Source organism: Kogia breviceps, chromosome 1, assembly GCF_026419965.1.
Source record: "Kogia breviceps isolate mKogBre1 chromosome 1, mKogBre1 haplotype 1, whole genome shotgun sequence".
Taxonomy (NCBI): Eukaryota; Metazoa; Chordata; class Mammalia; order Artiodactyla; family Physeteridae; genus Kogia; species Kogia breviceps.
In genome coordinates, this window is record NC_081310.1 from 183,095,678 (window position 1) to 183,114,944 (window position 19,267).

At 55.5% G+C, this 19,267-nt stretch overlaps 1 protein-coding gene across 3 annotated transcripts in view; it reads left to right on the top strand.

The window, feature by feature from the left end:
• Window positions 1–19,267, top strand: part of RUNX3 (RUNX family transcription factor 3) — a 60,843-nt gene that overhangs the window by 18,630 nt on the left and 22,946 nt on the right. For 2 of the 3 annotated variants that reach the window (XM_059038751.2, XM_067017414.1), the window contains exons 1-2: window positions 14,643–14,930; window positions 16,812–16,968. In XM_059038751.2, coding sequence (XP_058894734.1) covers window positions 14,643–14,930; window positions 16,812–16,968 — 445 coding nt within the window. Of the gene's footprint in view, window positions 1–14,642; window positions 14,931–16,811; window positions 16,969–19,267 lie in introns of those variants that run through there. The other variant, XM_059038758.2, reaches the window with a different exon arrangement.

Here is a 19,267-nt window from a genome sequence, read left to right on the forward strand (position 1 = left end):
AACCCACTCACACCAAAGGCCAGACTCCCCTCAGAAGTATCGCAAGATGAGAAGGAAAACAGATTCAAGGGAGCTGGACTCAAGGATCTTCAAGGTCTTCCCAATATCAACCAGCTGTGATTTCCACACTCCAAGACCCTCTGATTCTAGGGATCTTATATTCTAGGACAAAAGCCCCATAACTGTGTGGCCTTAGGTAGGTTACTTAACTCTGATGAGACTCAGTCTCCCCACCTGTAAGTGGGGGGATCACAGAACCCAGGATGCATGGAGTTGAACCGTATAAAGTGCTCAGCACTGTGCCTGGTACACAGTGAACACTCAAGAGATGTGAGTTCCGATGACTAAGATTCCGCCATTCTCGCGGTGTCTCAGAGCCTGGAGTCCGTGACCCTGTCTCCGGGAGCCTGACATTGGCCGGCTGTGGGGTTCCAAGTCTCCGGAAGGCCCCTACACTGCCAGCGTGCCCCCGATGCCCTGGCCTCCCCCACGTGCTGGGTGGCATGCCTACCCCACAGCCACATGAAAGGCCATTCCCCCAGGGTGTTTCCACACCTGGGAAAACCGGCAGCTTGCCCAGTGCTGGCCCCGCCCGGTGGCTAGAACACCGGCTAAGATCAGTGAAGCCCGGCTGGGCTCCCAGGGCCACCACCTTGTTCCAGTCAGCGCCGGCCGCACAGCCCCCAGCACCGTCCCTCCCAGGCCCTGCCCAGCGGCCCACGTTTCTAGCCCCGTGCCCCCTGAGGAGCGGTGCCCATGGCCTGACTCCACTCTGGCTGCCTCCTGCCTGGACTTGGAGGTTGAAGGCCATATTGGACAGTGCGGCCGGCCTGAGGAGCACCAGGCCAGGTATGGGGCCTGGGGGCGGTGGTCCTGGCATTGGGGCACAGGGGAATGCAGTACGAGCCCCTCTCATCTCCAGCCTCAGTTTCCTCAGCTCTAGGTCAGGCTACTTCAATTCGCCCCATCTGGTTCTCAGGGCTATTGTGGGAGAAGCAAAAAGGGAGAAAAGGGGAAACAAGTTTTAGAATCATGGACATGCCCGGTGCAGAGGAGGTGGGAGAAGGCAGGTGGGAGAAGCTGCTTCCTGCTGTGCTGTGGGCCCTCCCACCAGCTCCCCTCTCCCTTGCTCCACCTGAGTCTCCTCAACCTTCAGGTCTCGGCGCAGATGTCACCTCCTCCAAGAGACCTTCACTGGCCCGCCTGTCTAAGGCATTAGTGGCCACCCACTGTCTATCTTCGTGTTTATGTATTTGCCTCCTTGTTTATCTTGTGCCTTCCCTGCTGGAGTCAAAACTATCATGTCCATTGCTGTATCCTCAGCACCTAAAATAACCCCTGGCACATAGTAGGTGCTCAAAAAATGTTTGTTGACTGAATGAATCTAGCTAGAGCCTCCTCCTTCTTTTGCTTATTTCTCCTTTGCCTTTCCATCCCAGCTCTTCCCCCATCAAGTGCAGGACTCCCCGAGGATAGGACTGGGAACTTTTCCCCCTGTGCTCCTAGGATGGGACTAGGCCTCTGTGAGCTAAGGACTTTCAGAGCATCAAGCCCACCCCTGATTTGACTGAGGTTCAGAGATGGGGCAGTAAGAGGGTGTAGCCCCACCCCCAGGGTCTGAGCACATTTTATGACCCCATTCCAGAAGTCACTCGGGGGCACCCAGAGATGCACAGGTGTTGAACGTCACATTCTTCCCAGGGACAAACTCATGCCAACAGCAAATGACAAAGAGTGCCCGGTGTCTGAGCCTGTGGCCCAGACACGCCAGGCAGGGATTTCTGAGCTTGCTCTAGCCTCTGTTTGGCTCTGCCCACATCCTCAGCACCCCCCCCAAGGGCCACAGGCCTGCTAGGTGAACAGGGACAGACACAGCTCATTGCATAGGGCTGGTGTCACTCTGGGAGCAGGCCTCCCTGCTGCATCCCCCAACCCCAGCCATCCATTCCTGCTGGCCTGTGGTTCCTGGGGGTCATCTGTGGACCCCAGGCCACAGCTCTGTCTTATGTCCATGGCATCTGCACTCCCCATGGGCCTGGCAGGGCAGCACAGGCTGCCTAGGTTCAAAGCTCACCTCTGACATTCACCTGAGGTGTGAACCGGGGCAGCTTATTAACCTCTCTGTGCCTCAGTTTTCCTAGTGCTATAATGGAAGTAATAATAAGGGTACTTAACACATAAGGTGGCTGTGAGGATAAATGAAATAATACATGTGAAGTGTGGATATCATTCGTTATTATATTGAAGGGCCTGGCCCCTGGGGTGAGGCTGCTGCATACAGCAGGGCACAATTTCAGCATCAATAGATCTTGATTCAAATCCCAGATCTGCCCCTTCCTAGCTGGGTCCAGGAGACTTACTCAGTGAACTTCAGTCCCTCGTCTGTAAAGCAGGCCCAATGACATGTACCTAGAAAGCTGTTGGTAGGAGTTAAGGAGCTCAGTAGGGAGCATGCTCAGCAGGGGCTGGGTACCCCAAAATGCTCCACATGGGGGGGCTGCCATGATGAGGATGGCTTCAAGGTCACCAGATGATTCAGCTAAGTGAGCTGGTGGAAAGGACAATCTGGCTGATTTGGCCAAGAATAAACACTCTCCAACTTTGATGCACCACGGGCAGTTTTGCAACTCTATGCAAATTTCAGCATTTTTGTCAATCATTTTTTCAGAGGTTTCAGGGAGGGATGGCTTTTTCGGGGAGGGTGGGCTTTTTTACCTTCTGCTTTTCTCCTAAAATATTTTATTGTAAAATATAGTAACAGGGAGTGTATATAAATATTGTTTAAATGAAAATAATAAAACAGACATCCATAAACCCACCACCTGGCTTTTAAAAAACCCCACTAAGTGAGGTGGATGGACTTAGAGTCTGTCATACAGAATGAAGTAAGTCAGATAGAGAAAAACAAATACCATATGCTAACATATATATATGGAATCTAAAAAGAAAATGGTTCTGATGAACCTAGGGCCAGGACAGGAATAAAGACACAGATGTAGAGAATGAACCTGAGGACACGGAGTGGGGGGAGGGTAAGCTGGGACGAAGTGAGAGGACAGCATTGACGTATATACACGCTGCCAAATGTAAAACAGATAGCTAGTGGGAAGCAGCCGCATAGCACAGGGAGATCAGCTCGGTGCTTTGAGACCACCTAGAGGGGTGGGATAAGGAGGGTGGGAGGGAGACACAAGAGGGAGGGGATATGGGGATATATGTATGCAAATGGCTGATTCGCTTTGTTGTACTGCAGAAACTAACACAACACTGTGAAGCAATTATACTCCAATAAAGATGTTAAAAAAAAAAAAAACCCACTAAGTGGACCTTAGGGCTCCCACCAGTGTCCCCTTCCCAATCACATCCCTCCTTCTCCCTCTCCCTGCCACGGTGGGGCAGGGGAACCACTCTCCTGGTCTTTGTGTTAACCATCATCTTGCTTGTCTGTATGCTTTCTGCTTTCAGTGTCATTTTCTGTTTATAAGAGCAGTCATTTTCGAATGAACTGAAAGGCAGCAGTAAAAGATGTGAGCTATTGAACTACTAAAGTTTACTTGGAGGGAAGAGCACGGAAGGTGGTCAATTCTCCCCATTTTACAGATGAGGAGACTGAGGCTTGAGGAGGCCCAAGATCACACACTAGCAGGTAAAGATGCCAGGGTGAGAACTCAGAGCTGGTAGACCCTGCATCACAGACTGTCAGGTCACAAATGGAACTTTGGTTTCACTCTATCATTTATTCAATAAATGTTGACTACGAACCAAACCCAGGCTAGACACTGGTACCTGGTCCAGCCTCCAGCACCATTCAACATTTAATTTCCCTCTACAATATCCTGGCCTCAGCTTGGATACCTCCCATGACGGGGAGCTCTCTACCTCTAGAGGAATGTCTCATTCTGTCTCTGCTTCTTTTCCTCATATGGAGCCCAACAGTCACTGGCCATAGTTCCATCCCCAGCATTCGCATGGTCCCCTGCCACGCATGGACTCTTCAGAGATCTGAAAGAAGTGCTCTCAGCCCCAGGCCTGCTCTTCCCCAGGACAAAGTTCCCAGTTGCTTTAACAGTTCATCAACTGACATGGCTTCAATACTCTTCCCCATGCTGAGGTCCCTGGGGGTGTCACCTAGGCCCTAAAAGAGGGGGCTCAGGGTGACTCGCCCTCCAGGGGTGGTCGGGCTGTGGCAGCTGCTGTTTCTGAGCTCCCATGTGAGCCAGAAGCCCCTTCACAACCCCATTTGAGCAGCAGTAATTGCCCCGTTTTACAGGTGAGGTGGCTGAAGCTCAGGAAGGTGATGTGTCATGTCCAGGGCCTCTCAGCCTGAACCTGACCCCAGAGCTTTGGGACCCCAGGCTCCTGCTCTGCCTTCCAGCCTAGGCTGCCTCAAGGACCCACCCTGCAACCCTCATATAACCGCCACCTTTTGCTGGACCAAGAGGGCAGGCTCCCCTCACCTCCGTGGAACATTTGGGAGGGAAGGAGGTTAACAGTCAGATACTGGGGAAGTGTCTGAAAGCCCTAGGCTCTCAAACCACCTAGAGAGTCAATGCCCCTGAACTAAGAAGAAGCAGAAACTTTCACAGCCAGGGTTCAACTCCTCGCAGAGCTGAGCTAGAGAACAAATTCAAGCTCTGAGCCCTTACTCCACACCTGCCTCAAAGTCTGCGTGTAGCTCTGTCCACAGGATGGTCTGTGTCTACATGCACTTGACGTGTGCCTATGGAGGCCTATCTGCGTCTACACTAATGGGTCTGTGAGTGTTGACACAGACGGATGTGTCTCCTTGTGAGCGTCTTTGCACACACGTACACTTAACGGTTTACATGTGTGGCTGTGACCTAGCAGTGTCGGCCTCCATGAGGACTTGTCCACATAGAAGTGTGAGTGTGAGCTGCCAGTGAGTGTGTGTGTGAGTGTACCCATGAGTATGTGTGCTGCGTGTGAATGTGCCCATGAGAAGAGGGGTGTGTGTGTGTGTGTGTGTGCGTGTGAACACACGTACCCTGTGTGCCTTGGATCCAGTAAGATCTTTCTTTTCCTGGCTTTCCACTGTTCTATCCCTCACCTGCCCCTTGGGTCCTAGCGTTTGACCCTTCCTCTCCGTTTTCTAGCCAAATTATAACACCTGGAATAGAGGTCTTTATTATGGAAACAATGACACAACTTAAATGTGAGTGGGAAAAAAAGGACATTACCATCACCAGGCACATTTTTTCCTAAAGAGGACCCTTAGCTGAGGCTTCCAGACCTGGACACTTAAGGTGCCTGACAGGCCATGGTGGCCTGTGGAGCAGGGGACGGAGGGCAAGACCAGAGTTGGTCCCTCCAAAGGTTTGTGCAGAGAAAAGCTAGGTTATCAGGCAGGAGCCTCAGAGTTGGGTCCGGCTGCCAGTGAGCATCCTGTGTGACCTTGAGCAAGTCTATGACCTTGCCTGGGCCTCAGTTTCCCCAGTCACAGATTAACACGGAATTCTAGAACATCGAAGGTGGACAGTCCTCCTGGCGATCAAGTGTGGGCTAATACATTTCTCTCCCTGATGGGGTGTCTGAGGCCCAGAGAGGGAAGGGGCTTGCCTGAGGTTACCCAGCAAGGAATAAGGGGACGGCTCCCCTGGTCCCAGCAGCCAGGTCATAAGTCATGACCGCCTTTAGGCTCCATTCAGCCCCAACTTTCTATGATGCATAGAGGATTGGAAGCCCTTTGAGTTTATCAAGGTATAAGGCACAACGGCTTCCCCAATCAATGAGGGTAGCAGAGGAAAACTGGAGCATGAAAGAGTGGAGGAAGTCACAAAGAAGGACTTCTAGATGTTTAGGACGGAGAGCTGGGGAGGGGGGCCAGGACTCCCACTACATCCAAGGCCAGACTCAAGGCAGTGACCCCCACAGAAGAGCTAAAAATGTACAAGTGCAACAAACAACTATAAAACTGGGACACCCCTCCCCCTCAGCCCTATGGGTCCGGCCCCAGGTCCACTGTTGCCCAGTGCAGGACCGAGGGACCCATTCCTCACTGACTGGGTATGACCATGGTTACCTTCACTTGTCAGGTCTCAATTATCCCTTCTGTTATTTGGGAATAAAAAAGCCTGACCGTGTGTGTCACCGTCCCCACTGGGCATGATGAACTGAAAGACTGCAGAATGAGACACTTGCTTTGGAGTCAGAGGGACCTGACTCCAAATCTAGGCTTCCTTGCCGCACAGAAGCCTCTTTGAGCCTCAGTTTCCACATCTGCCCAATTCACAAGGTTTGTTTTAAAGTTCACCTCAGACAATACAGGTGCTCAGAAAACACTCTCCCCCGGCCTGGGCCCGTGGAAGGGGCCAGGAGACATGAGGCAATGGGTTGATGGGGTGACCTGTGGGCAGTACCAGTCCTATCATTTGAGGGGTCTAGTATAAAATGAAAATACAGGCCCCTTGTTCAAAAAGTATTAAGAATGTCAAGGCAGTGAGGGCAGAGCAGGAATCCAATTGCAAGGCCCTTTTGTACGACTGCGTGGGTCACGGGCCCAGAAAGCTGGCCCTGCATGTGGGACATCTGGGGCGGCTCAAACTCAGTTCAGGTTGAGGGGCTGAGGCCCTGCCACTGTGGCTTCTACCACCGCGCGGAGGGCTACCCCTCTCCCCGGGGTTGCAGCTGGGATCACGACCGCTGGGCCCTGCCACTCTCGGTGGCCATCGGAGGCCACATAAAAGACCAACTGTTCTCCACCTCATTTTGCCCCGTTTTTATCTCATGCCATGCATACAGCACATAGTTGATTTCTTTCCGCAAAGGGCTGCGCTTTTTTTCTTTTCCAAGGGCGACGCTGGAAAGCCATGTGGCTTTTATTGCTGGCAGGAATGTCTGAGGCGTTCCTCTACCACCACATGAAATGGAGCCGTAATCTTCATCTGCGTAAGGCCAAAGCCCCCGGTCTCCTCAGAGCCATCGGCCTCTGAGATTAATTAAGGCTTCACAAGGACTGATAGTCATTAGGACCTTTTTGGGGCGATGGAAAATCCCTAATGGGACTGGCTGGGCCCGGGAGGCACTGGGTGGGCAGGCATGGGGGGAGGTGGCACGGAGAGAAAGGCACCGTGGAGCACAGTCAGTGGGGAGGCGGTGAGAGGGGGCTCCAGACTCTGCCCCTGGCCAAAGCTGCGAACTTGAGTGAGACCCTTCCCCTCTCTAGGCCTTGGTTTCGCCATCTGATAAAATAGGAGATTTGGATATGATACCTCAGAGCCCTGTGGAGTCTGACATTATAAAATTCTGATTCCTGCCCACAATGCTCTTGCCAGGATTCTAATTCTATTCCATGACTGTAACTTCAAGCAACTGATTCTGGTCCATGAGAACAAGAGTGTGGTGGTCAGGAACGTGGGCTCTGGGGCCACGCTGCCTACTTGGAATCCTAGCTCCACAGTTTCCCAGCTGTGTGTCCTTGGGTGAATTACTTAACCTCTCTGTCTTCGGCTTTCTCACCTGTAAAATGGGGGTGATAACTGTACCTCCCCCATAGAAGTATTGTGAGGCTAGATGAACTTTAACTGTTGTCAATACGATTAATAAAGCTCAGCATTCTAACCCCGTGGCTCCAACCCTATTCGAAAAATTGGCTTTGGGACGACCAATTTCTTGGACTCCCATTCTTGCTACCTGATTAAGGTTTGGAGGCATTTTGAACCTGAAAGCCCTCCTGTCTTTCCTCTACTATAGGGGATGCAAGAGGCAACAGCCACTCAGAAGAGCCCTTTCCTTAACTGCCAGAGCGGAAGCTCCATCCTTGGCCTGGGGAAAGGTCACATCCTTCCCTGAAGCCCCCTTGGGCTCCAAGATACCCAGGCCCCTCTCACCATTCTCCTGCTCTTCCCTGCCCCCCAACAGAAGAGTCCTCTGATTTGATGGCTCTGCCAGCAAGGAGCTTGGCACCCACCCAGTGCTGTGGATGGAGGCACTGTGACCAGCCAGCAGAGCAGAGACAGAGCCCTGCTCTGTGTCAAGGACTCATGTGAAAAGAAGGGCCCTCGAGGGACTACCCTGGTGGTCCAGTGGTTAGGACTCAGCTGTGGTCCCAGGTTCAATCCCTGGTGGGGGAACTACGATCCTGCAAAAAAAAAAGGAAGAGCCCTCGAGACTTTCTTGTTTGAACTTCTCAGGTTCTGAGGCCCAAAGGGAAGAAGCTCTTTACTCTCTGAGCCTCAATTTTCCCACCCGTAAAGTGGAGAAAACAAAATCTCTACCCTGCGGAAGCCTCATAAGGGTTAGTGATAATCGGGGTAGCACTCCCAGCACACAGCAGGAGTCCAATCAATTAGGGCAATTGTTAGTCATAGACCACAGCGCTCTGCCAGAATTATTTCCGTTTTATAGATGACCAAAGTGAGGGACAGGGAGGGTGATAGGAAGGCCAGACCCAGTGGTGGGAGCCAAAGCCAGAATCCACTTCCCTGGCTGCTGATGGGGCCACCTCCTCTCCCCTGGCCAGGCTTGTGCTGAGACCGCCACTCTGCCCTCCGTCCTCCCTCTCGCATTCCCAGAGCTGGGCGCCCTCTCCCAGGGGAGCTACAGCAGGGTGGGAGTGGGGGGCTCCGCGGCTGCAGGGACAAGAGGGAGTCGGCACCTCCTGAGGCTCCAACCCAGGGTCAACAGTGAAAATCATCTGGGGTACTGCGGGGAGCCGGCCCAAAGCCTAGAAGGCTGGTGAAAGTGAGGCCTGCAGCGAGACGGGGCACCTCCTCTGGAGCGATGGGTCTCACCTGGCAGGGAGGGGGCGCTGGAGGGAGGCCCTGCAGCCCTGGCTCGCGGCTCCGTCTGCGTCTGCGGGGCTCCAGCAGGGTGGGCGGAGGTCAGGCCGCCCGGCTGTGGTGCTGCCCCCTGGCCTTGCGGGAGCTCCGTGCAAGTCTCCTTTCTTCCTTGGTGCCTCAGGTCAAGTTTCTCCCCGTTCTGGACCTCAGCGTTCCTATCTGTAACCCGGGGCCTACGGCTGAGTCAGCCTCCTCACTGGAGAGTGGGTTCCGAGGTGAAAAGAGAGCCGGCTGTGGGAGCGGACAACCCCTGCAGCCGCTTCCTGGAGTCTGAAGGGTCTGCTGATTTCCAAGTCCACCGCTGTGTAACAACTTTTATTGCCTCTAGCTCCCCTACCATCATCACAGCGAACTGTACTGAGCTCTTTCAATATCTGTACACTGGGCTCTTCCCATTTCTTCATTTAACCACTGGTGGGGGGAGGGGGGAGGAACGTATATAACCATTTGAGGTGCCTCCTCCCCGAATTTTGAGTCAGACTGAGCTTTTAATTTGGTTCTTGTCTTCCTTAGCCCAGACAACCTTGAGCAATGTTTCTTTTCATCTAAATGGGCGAGGGCTTCCCTGGTGGCGCAGTGGTTGAGAATCCGCCTGCCGATGCAGGAGACACGGGTTCGTGCCCCGGTCCGGGAAGATCCCACATGCCGCGGAGCAACTAAGCCCGTGAGCCATGGCCGCTGGGCCTGCGCGTCCGGAGCCTGTGCTCCGCAACGGGAGAGGCCACAGCAGTGAGAGGCCCGCATACCGAAAAAAAAAAAAAAATAAATGGGCATAACACCTACCACGAATACATGAGGATTGTAAGATGCACTTAAAGCCCAAACACAGTGCCTGGACCTCAGCCAACATGGCTGTTACTGCTCTTCCTACTTTATTGTCCAGGGGACCAAGGCTCAGAGAGGTGCAGACCCTGGGCAAAAGTTACAGCCAGTTAACGGCAGAGACTGTAGCTGTGTCCTACTCACCATGTTCTCCCCAGTTCCCTCGCCCTCCCCTCAGAGTCTGGCCCTTTCCAAAAGAGAAAAAAAAAAAACAAAAAACCTCTGCAATTTGAGAAGCCACTTGTCCTCCTCCTCCAGCCCCATCAACAGGAGCCTTCCTGAGAGGCTGCCCAGGAGGGACGGCCTCAGAGATGGATTCTCTGGGGTGAAGGCTCCCAACTCCGAAGGCAGCAACCCCTCAACCATATTAGTGTTTTTCATGACCCCTTCTCACTAATTATGTATGTATATTTTAATATATGATGTATAGGTAGCATATATAATAAAACTTACATATGTATAAATATATATCTGAAAGAAGGACACAGACAAGTCCTAGTTTAATTAGCAGCATTCTCTTTCTTTTTCTTTCACATGGAACAATTGATGGTATTTTTGATAGGGTGAAACACAATGCCCCTCCCCTCCAGATTGTGAAATGGAGCAATTAGAATGACCTCCATTCACAGAAGAGGAAACTGAGGCTCAGTGAGGGACAGGAATGTTCCACCTTGGGTTCCAGGGCACTAGGAAAGAAACAGGTTTCACCATGGGTCTCTCTGGAGTGGGTGTGGAGGTGGCGCTGGGAGAAACCATTAGCTTCTGGATGACTGTCCTCTGTCTATTCACTGGACTAGGGCTCCCATGAGACTCAGGATAAAGGGAACAGCCGCCTGCTGGGGAAGGCGTGAGGGCTGACAGTGCTGGCTGAGGCCAGTTTCTACTTGGGAAAGTGTCTGTGGGGAGGTAGGGGGTGAGGTGAGTGGGTTTCCAGAGTGAGGGTAAGAGAGCCCAGGGGAAGGTGAGTCCTCAAGATCCAGGCACTGGCAGCCCTATGATGGTTGCTGGAAAACCCTCCTGCAAGCTGTCTCTGCCTGGACATTCCTTAGCTCCCCGAGGCCGCCCCCAGGAGAACCAAGGAGGACAGGATTGACAAGGACTAGGTTCAGAGTCTGGGGAAGCTTTGAATTTGGGAACTGGGTATTTCACAAATGGGAAATGTGAGGCCCAGAGAGGGGAAGGGACTTGCCAAAGGCCCCGGACAAGGGGTGATCAGGATTTATTTTTTTAGTATAAACAACAGTGGCGGCTCGAATGGATGGAGCACCACCTATGTGCCAGGCCTTTGCTAAGCACTTTACACACAACTCTATGAGGAGGCCACTGTTATTACCCCCACTGTACAGACGAAACAGATGAGGCTCAGAGAGGTTTTAAGCAATTTTCCCTAGATCACGGTAGGTGGTGGAAGAACTCAGGCAGTGGGACGGCAGACCAAAGCTCCTTCCGCAGTCAATGGACCTCTTAGAAGGTTTTCCAGAGCATATACGTCCACTATCTGACCCGGCTGGGGGGGTCCTCACCCCTCCCCAAGCACTGGGACTCCCTAGGAATCAGACCTGCCCTCAGAAGCGCTCTCTCTGGCGGGAGGGGAGAGACGTGCAGGCACCTCACTACTGGGAGTGCACTAGAAGCGCACTGCTAGACATTCTCCTGCAGCAGGAGGAGGGTGCCCGACGCAGGGTCATTCTGACCCCATGGATCCCCTGCCAGGGGTGGAGAACACTGGCGGGAGGAGTGGCTCCCAGAAGCCAGACTCTGCAGGCTCCAGGTTGTGTCCCTGTTTACCCAGCTCTGGGCCAAGGTAGGTCCAGACCTCCTGGCTTCCTCCCCCTGCTGCCCACAACTTGGCGTTCCCTTAGGTGGGCTGTTTGTCCATGGGTCCCAGAGAAGAAGGAGAGGAGATGACTGTCCACATAAGATGGGGAAGGGAGAGGGTAACTGGGTGTCCCAGCTTGGGGACTGGGAGCTTTCCAACTCTAACTATCCTTCGAAAAATGGGGAGAGAGGGGGTGGGAAGAGAAGGGGACAGAGGTGTGACCCTAAGTCTGTCAGTCTGGGGTGGGGACAAGTAGGTTTGCCTTAGGTTGAAATTGGGAAAGCGCTGGTCTGTTCCTCTGTGAGTGCTCCTCAACCCCGGTGCTCCGGAACAGGACAGGAAAGTACTGTGCATTTCTGCCAGAGGGAATGTTGTTCTGCAGCGGGTCGGAGGCCGCAGGAGCCCCCCCCCCCCCCCGCGGCGTCCGAGATGCGAAGGCAGAGAGCGTCCTGGTCCATAGGGGGCGGAGAGGGCAGCCTCTGGTCTACCACAAGGCCATTGGTTTGTCCGATACGTAGCCGCACAGATGGTGAGGAATCGGGCGGGAGGTCCGTCCAGAAGGGGCAGCTTGCAGGAGGCGGCCGGCGGCGCCTGAACGCGGGACCGCAGCTGGCGCACATCTGTGCGCAGAGCCTGTCGGGGCATCTCCGCGGCTGGCAGAGTGCAGGCGTCAACTAGCGGTGGATCTCGGAACTGCTCCTCCCCCGGCGGCCCCGGCGACCTCCTACGTCTACAACCCAGGTTCCCTGGTTCCGGCGCCCACTGGCAGCGAGCGCCTTCCTTAGGGCTGGAGCCATGACGGGTCCTGTGCCAGGTGCCAAGATCCACAGGAGTCCTATTCTCAGGAAACCCATTTGTAAACCCGCCGTAGGATGACAGGGAGAAATCAGGCGGAGAGACAAGTAAGGGCATGGCTGCAAATCAAAACCACTCGACAAATCGAATTTACGAACCCCAGAAGCAGCGGGTCCTGGCCCCAAAGCCGCTCCAGGGCAGTGCGGCGTCGCCCGTCCTCCTTGGCCCCGGGCCCTACCTGGCAGGAAGCTCCCAGAGGTTGGATGCGCCAAGGTCCCAGTTCCTCACTTTCTTCTAGTTCTGCGGCTAGTGTCAGCGCTCACGTGAGCGAGCGGGCCTGAGTCCCGGCGATCTGCAACTCCGACGTGTCCGCTCTATAAAAAGGTCCAGTGAGGGACCTTCGTCGTCCCTGCTCTCTAAATGGCCCAAGGGACTGACGTGAGGCTCCGACAGGGGTGGGGATCAGCTCTCCAGGTGGTCGAGGCTGGGCCAGAGCCGGTCCTCCCTGGAGCGGACGCCGGGCTTGATTTCGTTTGGAAATGACGAAATGGCGCGCGATGGGCCGGGGTCAGATCTAGGGCGAGATCTTGCAGCCACCTTCAGATCCTACGCTTCTTTGCTCCCGAGGCTTGGAATCGGTCTTTTTGCACCTGCCGAGTGCCGGAAACAACGAATATCCAACCCGATCTGCAAAACGGCGGGGAGGCTCTGCATGCGTTCGTTCCCCAGACTCCAGGGAGCGCATCTGGGGCGACAATCCAGTGTGAATGGCGGCTTGATCTTTCCAGTTCCCCTCCTCGATGTAGCCTGTCCCTACGCCCGCTCGCCCGGCCTAGGAGGCGGGAGAGGGACTGTTTGCCTGCTTGCCGCCAGGGAATGGGCCACGCGGCCGGGGGTGGGAGCGAGGACCCAGGGCCGGCGAGCAGTGCCTCGGCAGAGCTGTCTTTGGTTCCTGCCCGCGCGGCCCATGCGCATCGCCAGGGAAGAGGTGGGCGTGGACCCGCGGGGGCCAGTTTGCATCCACATGGTGGATGAAAATTCCCTCCTTTGGAAGAAGGGGCCCTTAGCTTTGAAGCCATTCCTGCGTTCTCTGCACAGTTTTCCTCTCACCAGGGACTCGCGTCCTCTTCCTCGATGCAGGACAGTGTTTACATGCGCGCGGGGTCGGTGGGGGGCGGGGGTAAACATTCGCGTTTTTCAGGCCCCACCGCGTTTTTCGAACTGCGTTTTTCGAAGACCCTCAGACCGCCACAACGAAGAACGACGCAACGAGGCCTGCACGATGCTGAAAGTTATTTTGAGGGGAGAGCGGAGAGGAATGGGGTTACTCGCCCCCAAGCCGATGAGGGCGCGTAAGGGACACCCTTCCCTCTGTCTCCAAGTTGGCACCGGGGCCACCGAGGCCGGGAGGAAAGTCGCACAGAGCTGGGAGCTGCAGAGGCCTCTGGCTCGCGCGTAATCTCGTATGCGGTGGAGGCTCTTGGGTCAAAATAATTTGCGGAGCAGGTAGGAGCAGTGTGAAGCCACTTTGGGGCAGCACCCCGCTGGATGTCACCGGCCTTGAGGCCCCCGCGGCCCCCAGCTGAGGGTGCAAGCTTCACAGGCCGAAAGCAGCTGGAGCTGGGGAGGCCTGGCTGCGGGCGGCCGGGAAGGGCGACAGAAGAGGAGCTGCAGCCCCCGAGTCAGGAGGCGGCGGCAAATGAGCCTCTGTAGGGACCAGACGTTTTAAACAAATTCTTAGCCTCGGCTCCGGCTCCCCAGAACTCTCAAGGAGCCCAGGGCGGTCGCACTGGGGGCCCCCAACCCCTGGTGTCCTCGGCGGGGCGGAGCCTTCCGCCCCTCCCCGCTGGGCGGCCTTCGGCGGTCCCCGTTCCTCCCCCGCGAGCGCGGCCGAGGTGCCCGCGATGGGGGCTCCGATTGGCTGCACGACGCGTCGCTCGGGCCGGCCCCGCCCCCGCGGGCCCCGGGGTACTAACTCCTCGCGGGCGGTTTCGGCACCGCCACTTGATTCTCGAGGATTTGATCTGGGGCTGCGGCCGCGGAGTCGGTGGGGAGGCCGCTAGCGGGCTGCGGGGGCGGGAGGCGGCGGCGGTGGCGGCACAGCCCGCGCGGGCCCCGCCGCGGCCAAGGCAACCGGGATCGCTGCGAGGGGCGGCCGCACGCGGGCCGCTCGCCCAGGATGCGGGACTAGCGGACCGGCTGCGCGGCCGTCGGGGCAGCGAGGCCTCGCGGCTGGCTGGCCCAGGAGAGGCGTCCCCGGGCGCCGCCCCCTGCGCCCTGAGGCCTCGGCCCGGCTGCTTCTGCTTTCCCGATTCTCGCGGCAGCGGCGGCCGAGGAGGCGCCCGCGCCAGCCGCCCCCGGGGGAGCCGCGCCGCCGCCGCCCGCCCGGTGCCCTGACGGCCGCTGTTATGCGTATTCCTGTAGACCCGAGCACCAGCCGCCGCTTCACACCTCCCTCCACGGCCTTCCCCTGCGGCGGCGGCGGCGGCGGCGGCAAGATGGGCGAGAACAGCGGCGCGCTGGGCGCACAGGCGGCCGTGGGGCCCGGCGGGCGCGCCCGACCCGAGGTGCGCTCGATGGTGGACGTACTGGCGGACCACGCGGGCGAACTCGTGCGCACCGACAGCCCCAACTTCCTCTGCTCCGTGCTGCCCTCACACTGGCGCTGTAACAAGACGCTGCCCGTCGCCTTCAAGGTGAGTGCGTGGCCCCGGGCGGGAGGACACCGGCCCTGCGCCTTCGGGCGTCTTAGCTGCTGGAGCCCGGGCCCCAGAAAGGGAGGGGAGGGGACGTGCCCGCGACCCCGCGGCGAGAGCCCAGCAGCCGAGCCACGGCGCTTTCGGTCTCCTTGCGCGCTCCGGCCCGGGGACTTCGGCGTTCCTTCTTGGATGCACCCGACACGGACGACTTTTAGAGGATTTGGCTCCTCCACCCTTGGGGAGCCCTGCGGCGAGACGTTGATGCGGAAACGGGCGGATGGGGCTTCGCTCTTCCCCAGCCCGGATCCCTCGGACACAGCCCTGCGGGCAGCGGGGCAGAGGAGCCCCGGGACCAGGGCGAGGACACCGGAGGCGGGGTGCGGAGGGTGGAGAGGGCCTACCCTCCTCTCAGAGGAGCAGCACCCCTCCTTCTGCGCTGCTTCAGAAACACTTCCTGCTCACACCGTCAACTCCCGGCTTCTGAAATTTTACACCGGGAGGCTCTAGGTCGGGGTCGGGGGCCTAAACGAACCCTAAACGGTTGCGGCCGGGATCCCGAATGTCAGGCAGAGACTGGGGGCGCTCCCACCCCTGGCAGCCCCCAGCCATTCAGAGGAGCTTTTTCTCTTTGCTGGGGAGTAGGCAACTGTTTCATTTTCATTTTTTTAAGGGGGCAGCGAGATGAAACGAAAACGCCTTGGTTTTCCCCTAAACCTCTCACAGCTGCCGTGAGAAAGGGCAAGGCAGGAAGGGCCAGCGGCTGGGGGTGGCGGGTGCCTGAGGTGGCTGGAAACAGCGGCTCCTGGCAGCTGAGGCTGTCCTTGGTCCCATTAAGACGACTCCAAATTGGAAAAAGGGATGAGTGGCTCTTTGAGGTCTCCCGGGTGACATCTTAAAATACCAGTGGGGAAAATCTCCCGGGGAGAAGGGGGAGGGGGAAGCCCGTGTGACTTTAATCCTCAGATCGGAGGTTTTACTGTCACTTGGAGCTTAAAAGGAATCTTTGAAATTAAAAGAAGACAGGATGTTGACAGGAAATCTGGCCTTTTTAATCAGACCCCAAACATTTTCTCCTTGAAATTTTTACCATCTGGATCCCTAGTCCCTGCACGCGGTGGCCACGTTTAAATGGCTGTGACTGCCTTTGCAGTCTGATTCCTTTTCAAAAGGCATCTGCCTCCCCATGCTCCTTGGGATGGGGGCGTGGGGGAGACTGTATTAGGGGGGCATGTCCACCCCCATCCTGCAATTCCCAGCAGGTGCATCCTCCTGCTGTCAAAAGCCCCTCTCTCGCGTTAAAGGGGTTTTCTGGACAACCCCTCTGAAAACACGTTTGTTTTGCATTTTGCATTTTCCTTGCATAACGAATTCAGGCTCTGCAGAGGCAGATAAACTGGGCCTGGGCTGAATTTCAGGGCCAAATTTTGTACCCCAAAGGGTTCTGGCATTAATTGAATGTGGGGAGCAGTCCCGTTATTACTGATGATATTATTTTCATTTAGAGACTGGGTTGCTAGGAGCATGTTGATTCCTCTTTTGCTCAAGCCGAAGGGAAGAGAGGAACTGCACCCCACAACATACTGCCTGTGCTCATTCACTGCTTTCACTTAGATTAAATTTCATTGAAAGGATAAATTGTTCAGGACGTGACTTAACCAGTTGATCTAGGATTTGGGCGTGGAAGGTAGAGATTTTGTCTTTTGATTTTTGTTGTATTGGGGGGCAGGTCGCTATTGTTTTTAAACCTCTTCCCCAACCCGCATTTGAAAAATCTGCAGTGCGCCTGGGACCTAGGGGAGCTGCCTGCCCAGCTCCTCCCCTTCTTTCCTTGGCCTCCCCTACCTTGCTAAGCTGTCCCCCTGCCCCCCGTGCCCTCAGGTGGTGGCTCTGGGGGACGTGCCAGATGGAACGGTGGTGACAGTGATGGCGGGCAACGATGAGAACTACTCCGCTGAGCTGCGCAACGCCTCTGCTGTCATGAAGAACCAGGTGGCCAGGTTCAACGACCTTCGCTTCGTGGGCCGAAGTGGGCGAGGTGAGCGGGAGGGAGACCTCGCCAGCCCAACTTTGGCAATGGCAAAGGCGGGGAGAAGGAAGCTGAGAGCGAGGCCTTGGGGTCCCTGTGGCAGCCCCAGAAACAGGTCTTCAGGGCCAGCTGTGTCGAAAACAGCAGTTTGGAACCCCTTAGGGTGTTACAGACCCTTTTGAGGATGTGAAGAAAGTTAGGCTCTTTTGCCCGAAAAGACACAATTTTCTTCCCATTTCTGGGGTTTACTAACTTGTGAAGTCTTCCACACCTCCCCTCTTTCCCGATTAAGCACCCTTGTCTCACAAAAGATGCTGGAAGAAGATAGTGGACTATCACTGTCTTCAAAATGGGGCCTCATCAATCTTTTTTGGCAGGATGCTTCGAGACTGATTTAGACAAATCCTTGGGCTTTAGGTCCCTAGCACCCCAGCCACTCTCCCCACTGGGCTGGAATCTCCCCCACACTTTGAGGCTGCCTCTCCCCAGCTGCGGTCTCCTGAAGCCACAGTTTCACCAGTTCTTCGAGCCTTAAGGTGGTTTAGAAAAGAAACGAATGCAGTGCAGGATGCTGAATGTTGGAAAGCATAGCTTGAAGGCTGCCGTCTCCCACCCTAGAATCATGGCTGGCATGCCACCCTGCCTGTCTGATCTTCCTCAGGCAATATGAAGGAAGGCAGGGCTGTGGCTGCTGCCAGGGGCTCTTGAGTGGGAGGCTGCTGGGACCTGAAACCCATCATCACTTCTGGGTGGAGAAGTTCTAGAACCCCTGCCAGGGCGAAATGGAGACTTGAGGGCTCGCTGGCCCTTTAAGACCAGCCTGCCGAAAAGTGGGGAGTGTCCTTCCCCAGCACCAGCCGGCCCCTCCCGCTTAAGAAAGTAAGCTAGGTTCCCTCTGCTTCCAGTTGCGACGGAGGCTGAGGCAGAATGGTACTTTTCATCACCAATAAACAAGACCTGCTTAAGGTTTTAGTTCCCTCTGAGCCGCCAGTCCTGCTCGGAAAAGGGCATCTGGGCACCATTTTTTCCTTTCCAGCCGCTCAGTGTATACATACAAATGTCAAACATATTTTGACTTTTCAGCATTAATTAAAACCAGGGCATTATTTGCATGTAATAACTGTTTACTTGTTACTTTTTATGAAACTGAAATAGTTTACATTCTTTCAAACATTTCCTGTTCCTGTTGGCTCCCTTCCCCACGCCCAGATTTCTTTCAGACGTTGCCCTTAACTGGTTGCAGGTTGATGGATGGAAAATGTTTGCTTTTATGAATTAAGCTTTCATTGCTGCTCCTAATTAGTCTCCAAGCCCCTTTTGTCATCCCCAATCTCTCGAGCCTTTTGCAACTTAATCCCAGCCCCAGCCCTGAGTGGAGAGTCGCTCGCCACTGGTTGGTGGTAGCTTGCTTGGATGCAGTTGGACCGTGGGGTGGTGGCCAAGTCCGCAGGCCCAGATGGCGGTGGTGAGGGAGGCCCCCTACAGCTGCAGCAGAAGGGGAGGTCAGTCTTGGGAGCCCAGCAAAGCACCTACACCCTTTTCTGGGAGGTGAACTCCAGAAAGCAAAGAGACGGTGATTCTCTGTGTCACTGAGACCTTACCTGGCCCTTCTGCTGCTGAAAACGATTTCTTTGTGGTATTTATACCCACAGACTTGCACCCACCCTGCAAGGCCCGCCGGGAGGGAGATAGGTTTGCAAAGCATTGTGTAGCAGTGAGTTCTTGGAGCAGGCAAGGCTGAGGCTGGGCTCGTGGTTCTGGGACATGCAGGAGGCTGGGTTTATGAGACATCCTCACAGCCATTCTCTTACCAGTCTCAGTGGTCCTGGGAGGCAGAAGAGGCCTGAGTGGGCACTCCTATGCCCGTGGAACTCGATGGGACTTTCAGACCTTGGAGGCTCATGGTCTTCAACAGCCTGGGCTCTACCACCAGCCGACCTGGATTTCAGTGCCAGCTCTGCCAGTGAATTGCTGGATGATATTGGGCAAATGGCTTAACCTCTCTGTGTCTCCGTTTCATCATCTGTAACATGGGGATAACAATGTTACCTACCTCGTGGGATTTTTGTGAGCATTAAGGAAACGGGTACTAGCATATCAGTTGGCACATGCTGAGAGCTGGATACAGGTCAGAGATTTTGTTACTTCAAATGCCTGGGACTGGAGGAGATCTTGCAGTCCCTTTGAATGGTGACAGTCACTGATTTTCTGATTATGGTGTGGTTTGGGTGGGGGTGGGGGAAACCCAGAAAGTGTGAAGTGTCGAGTGGGAGAAGTGGAGGCGGCTGGCAGTGAGGAAGGAGGACAC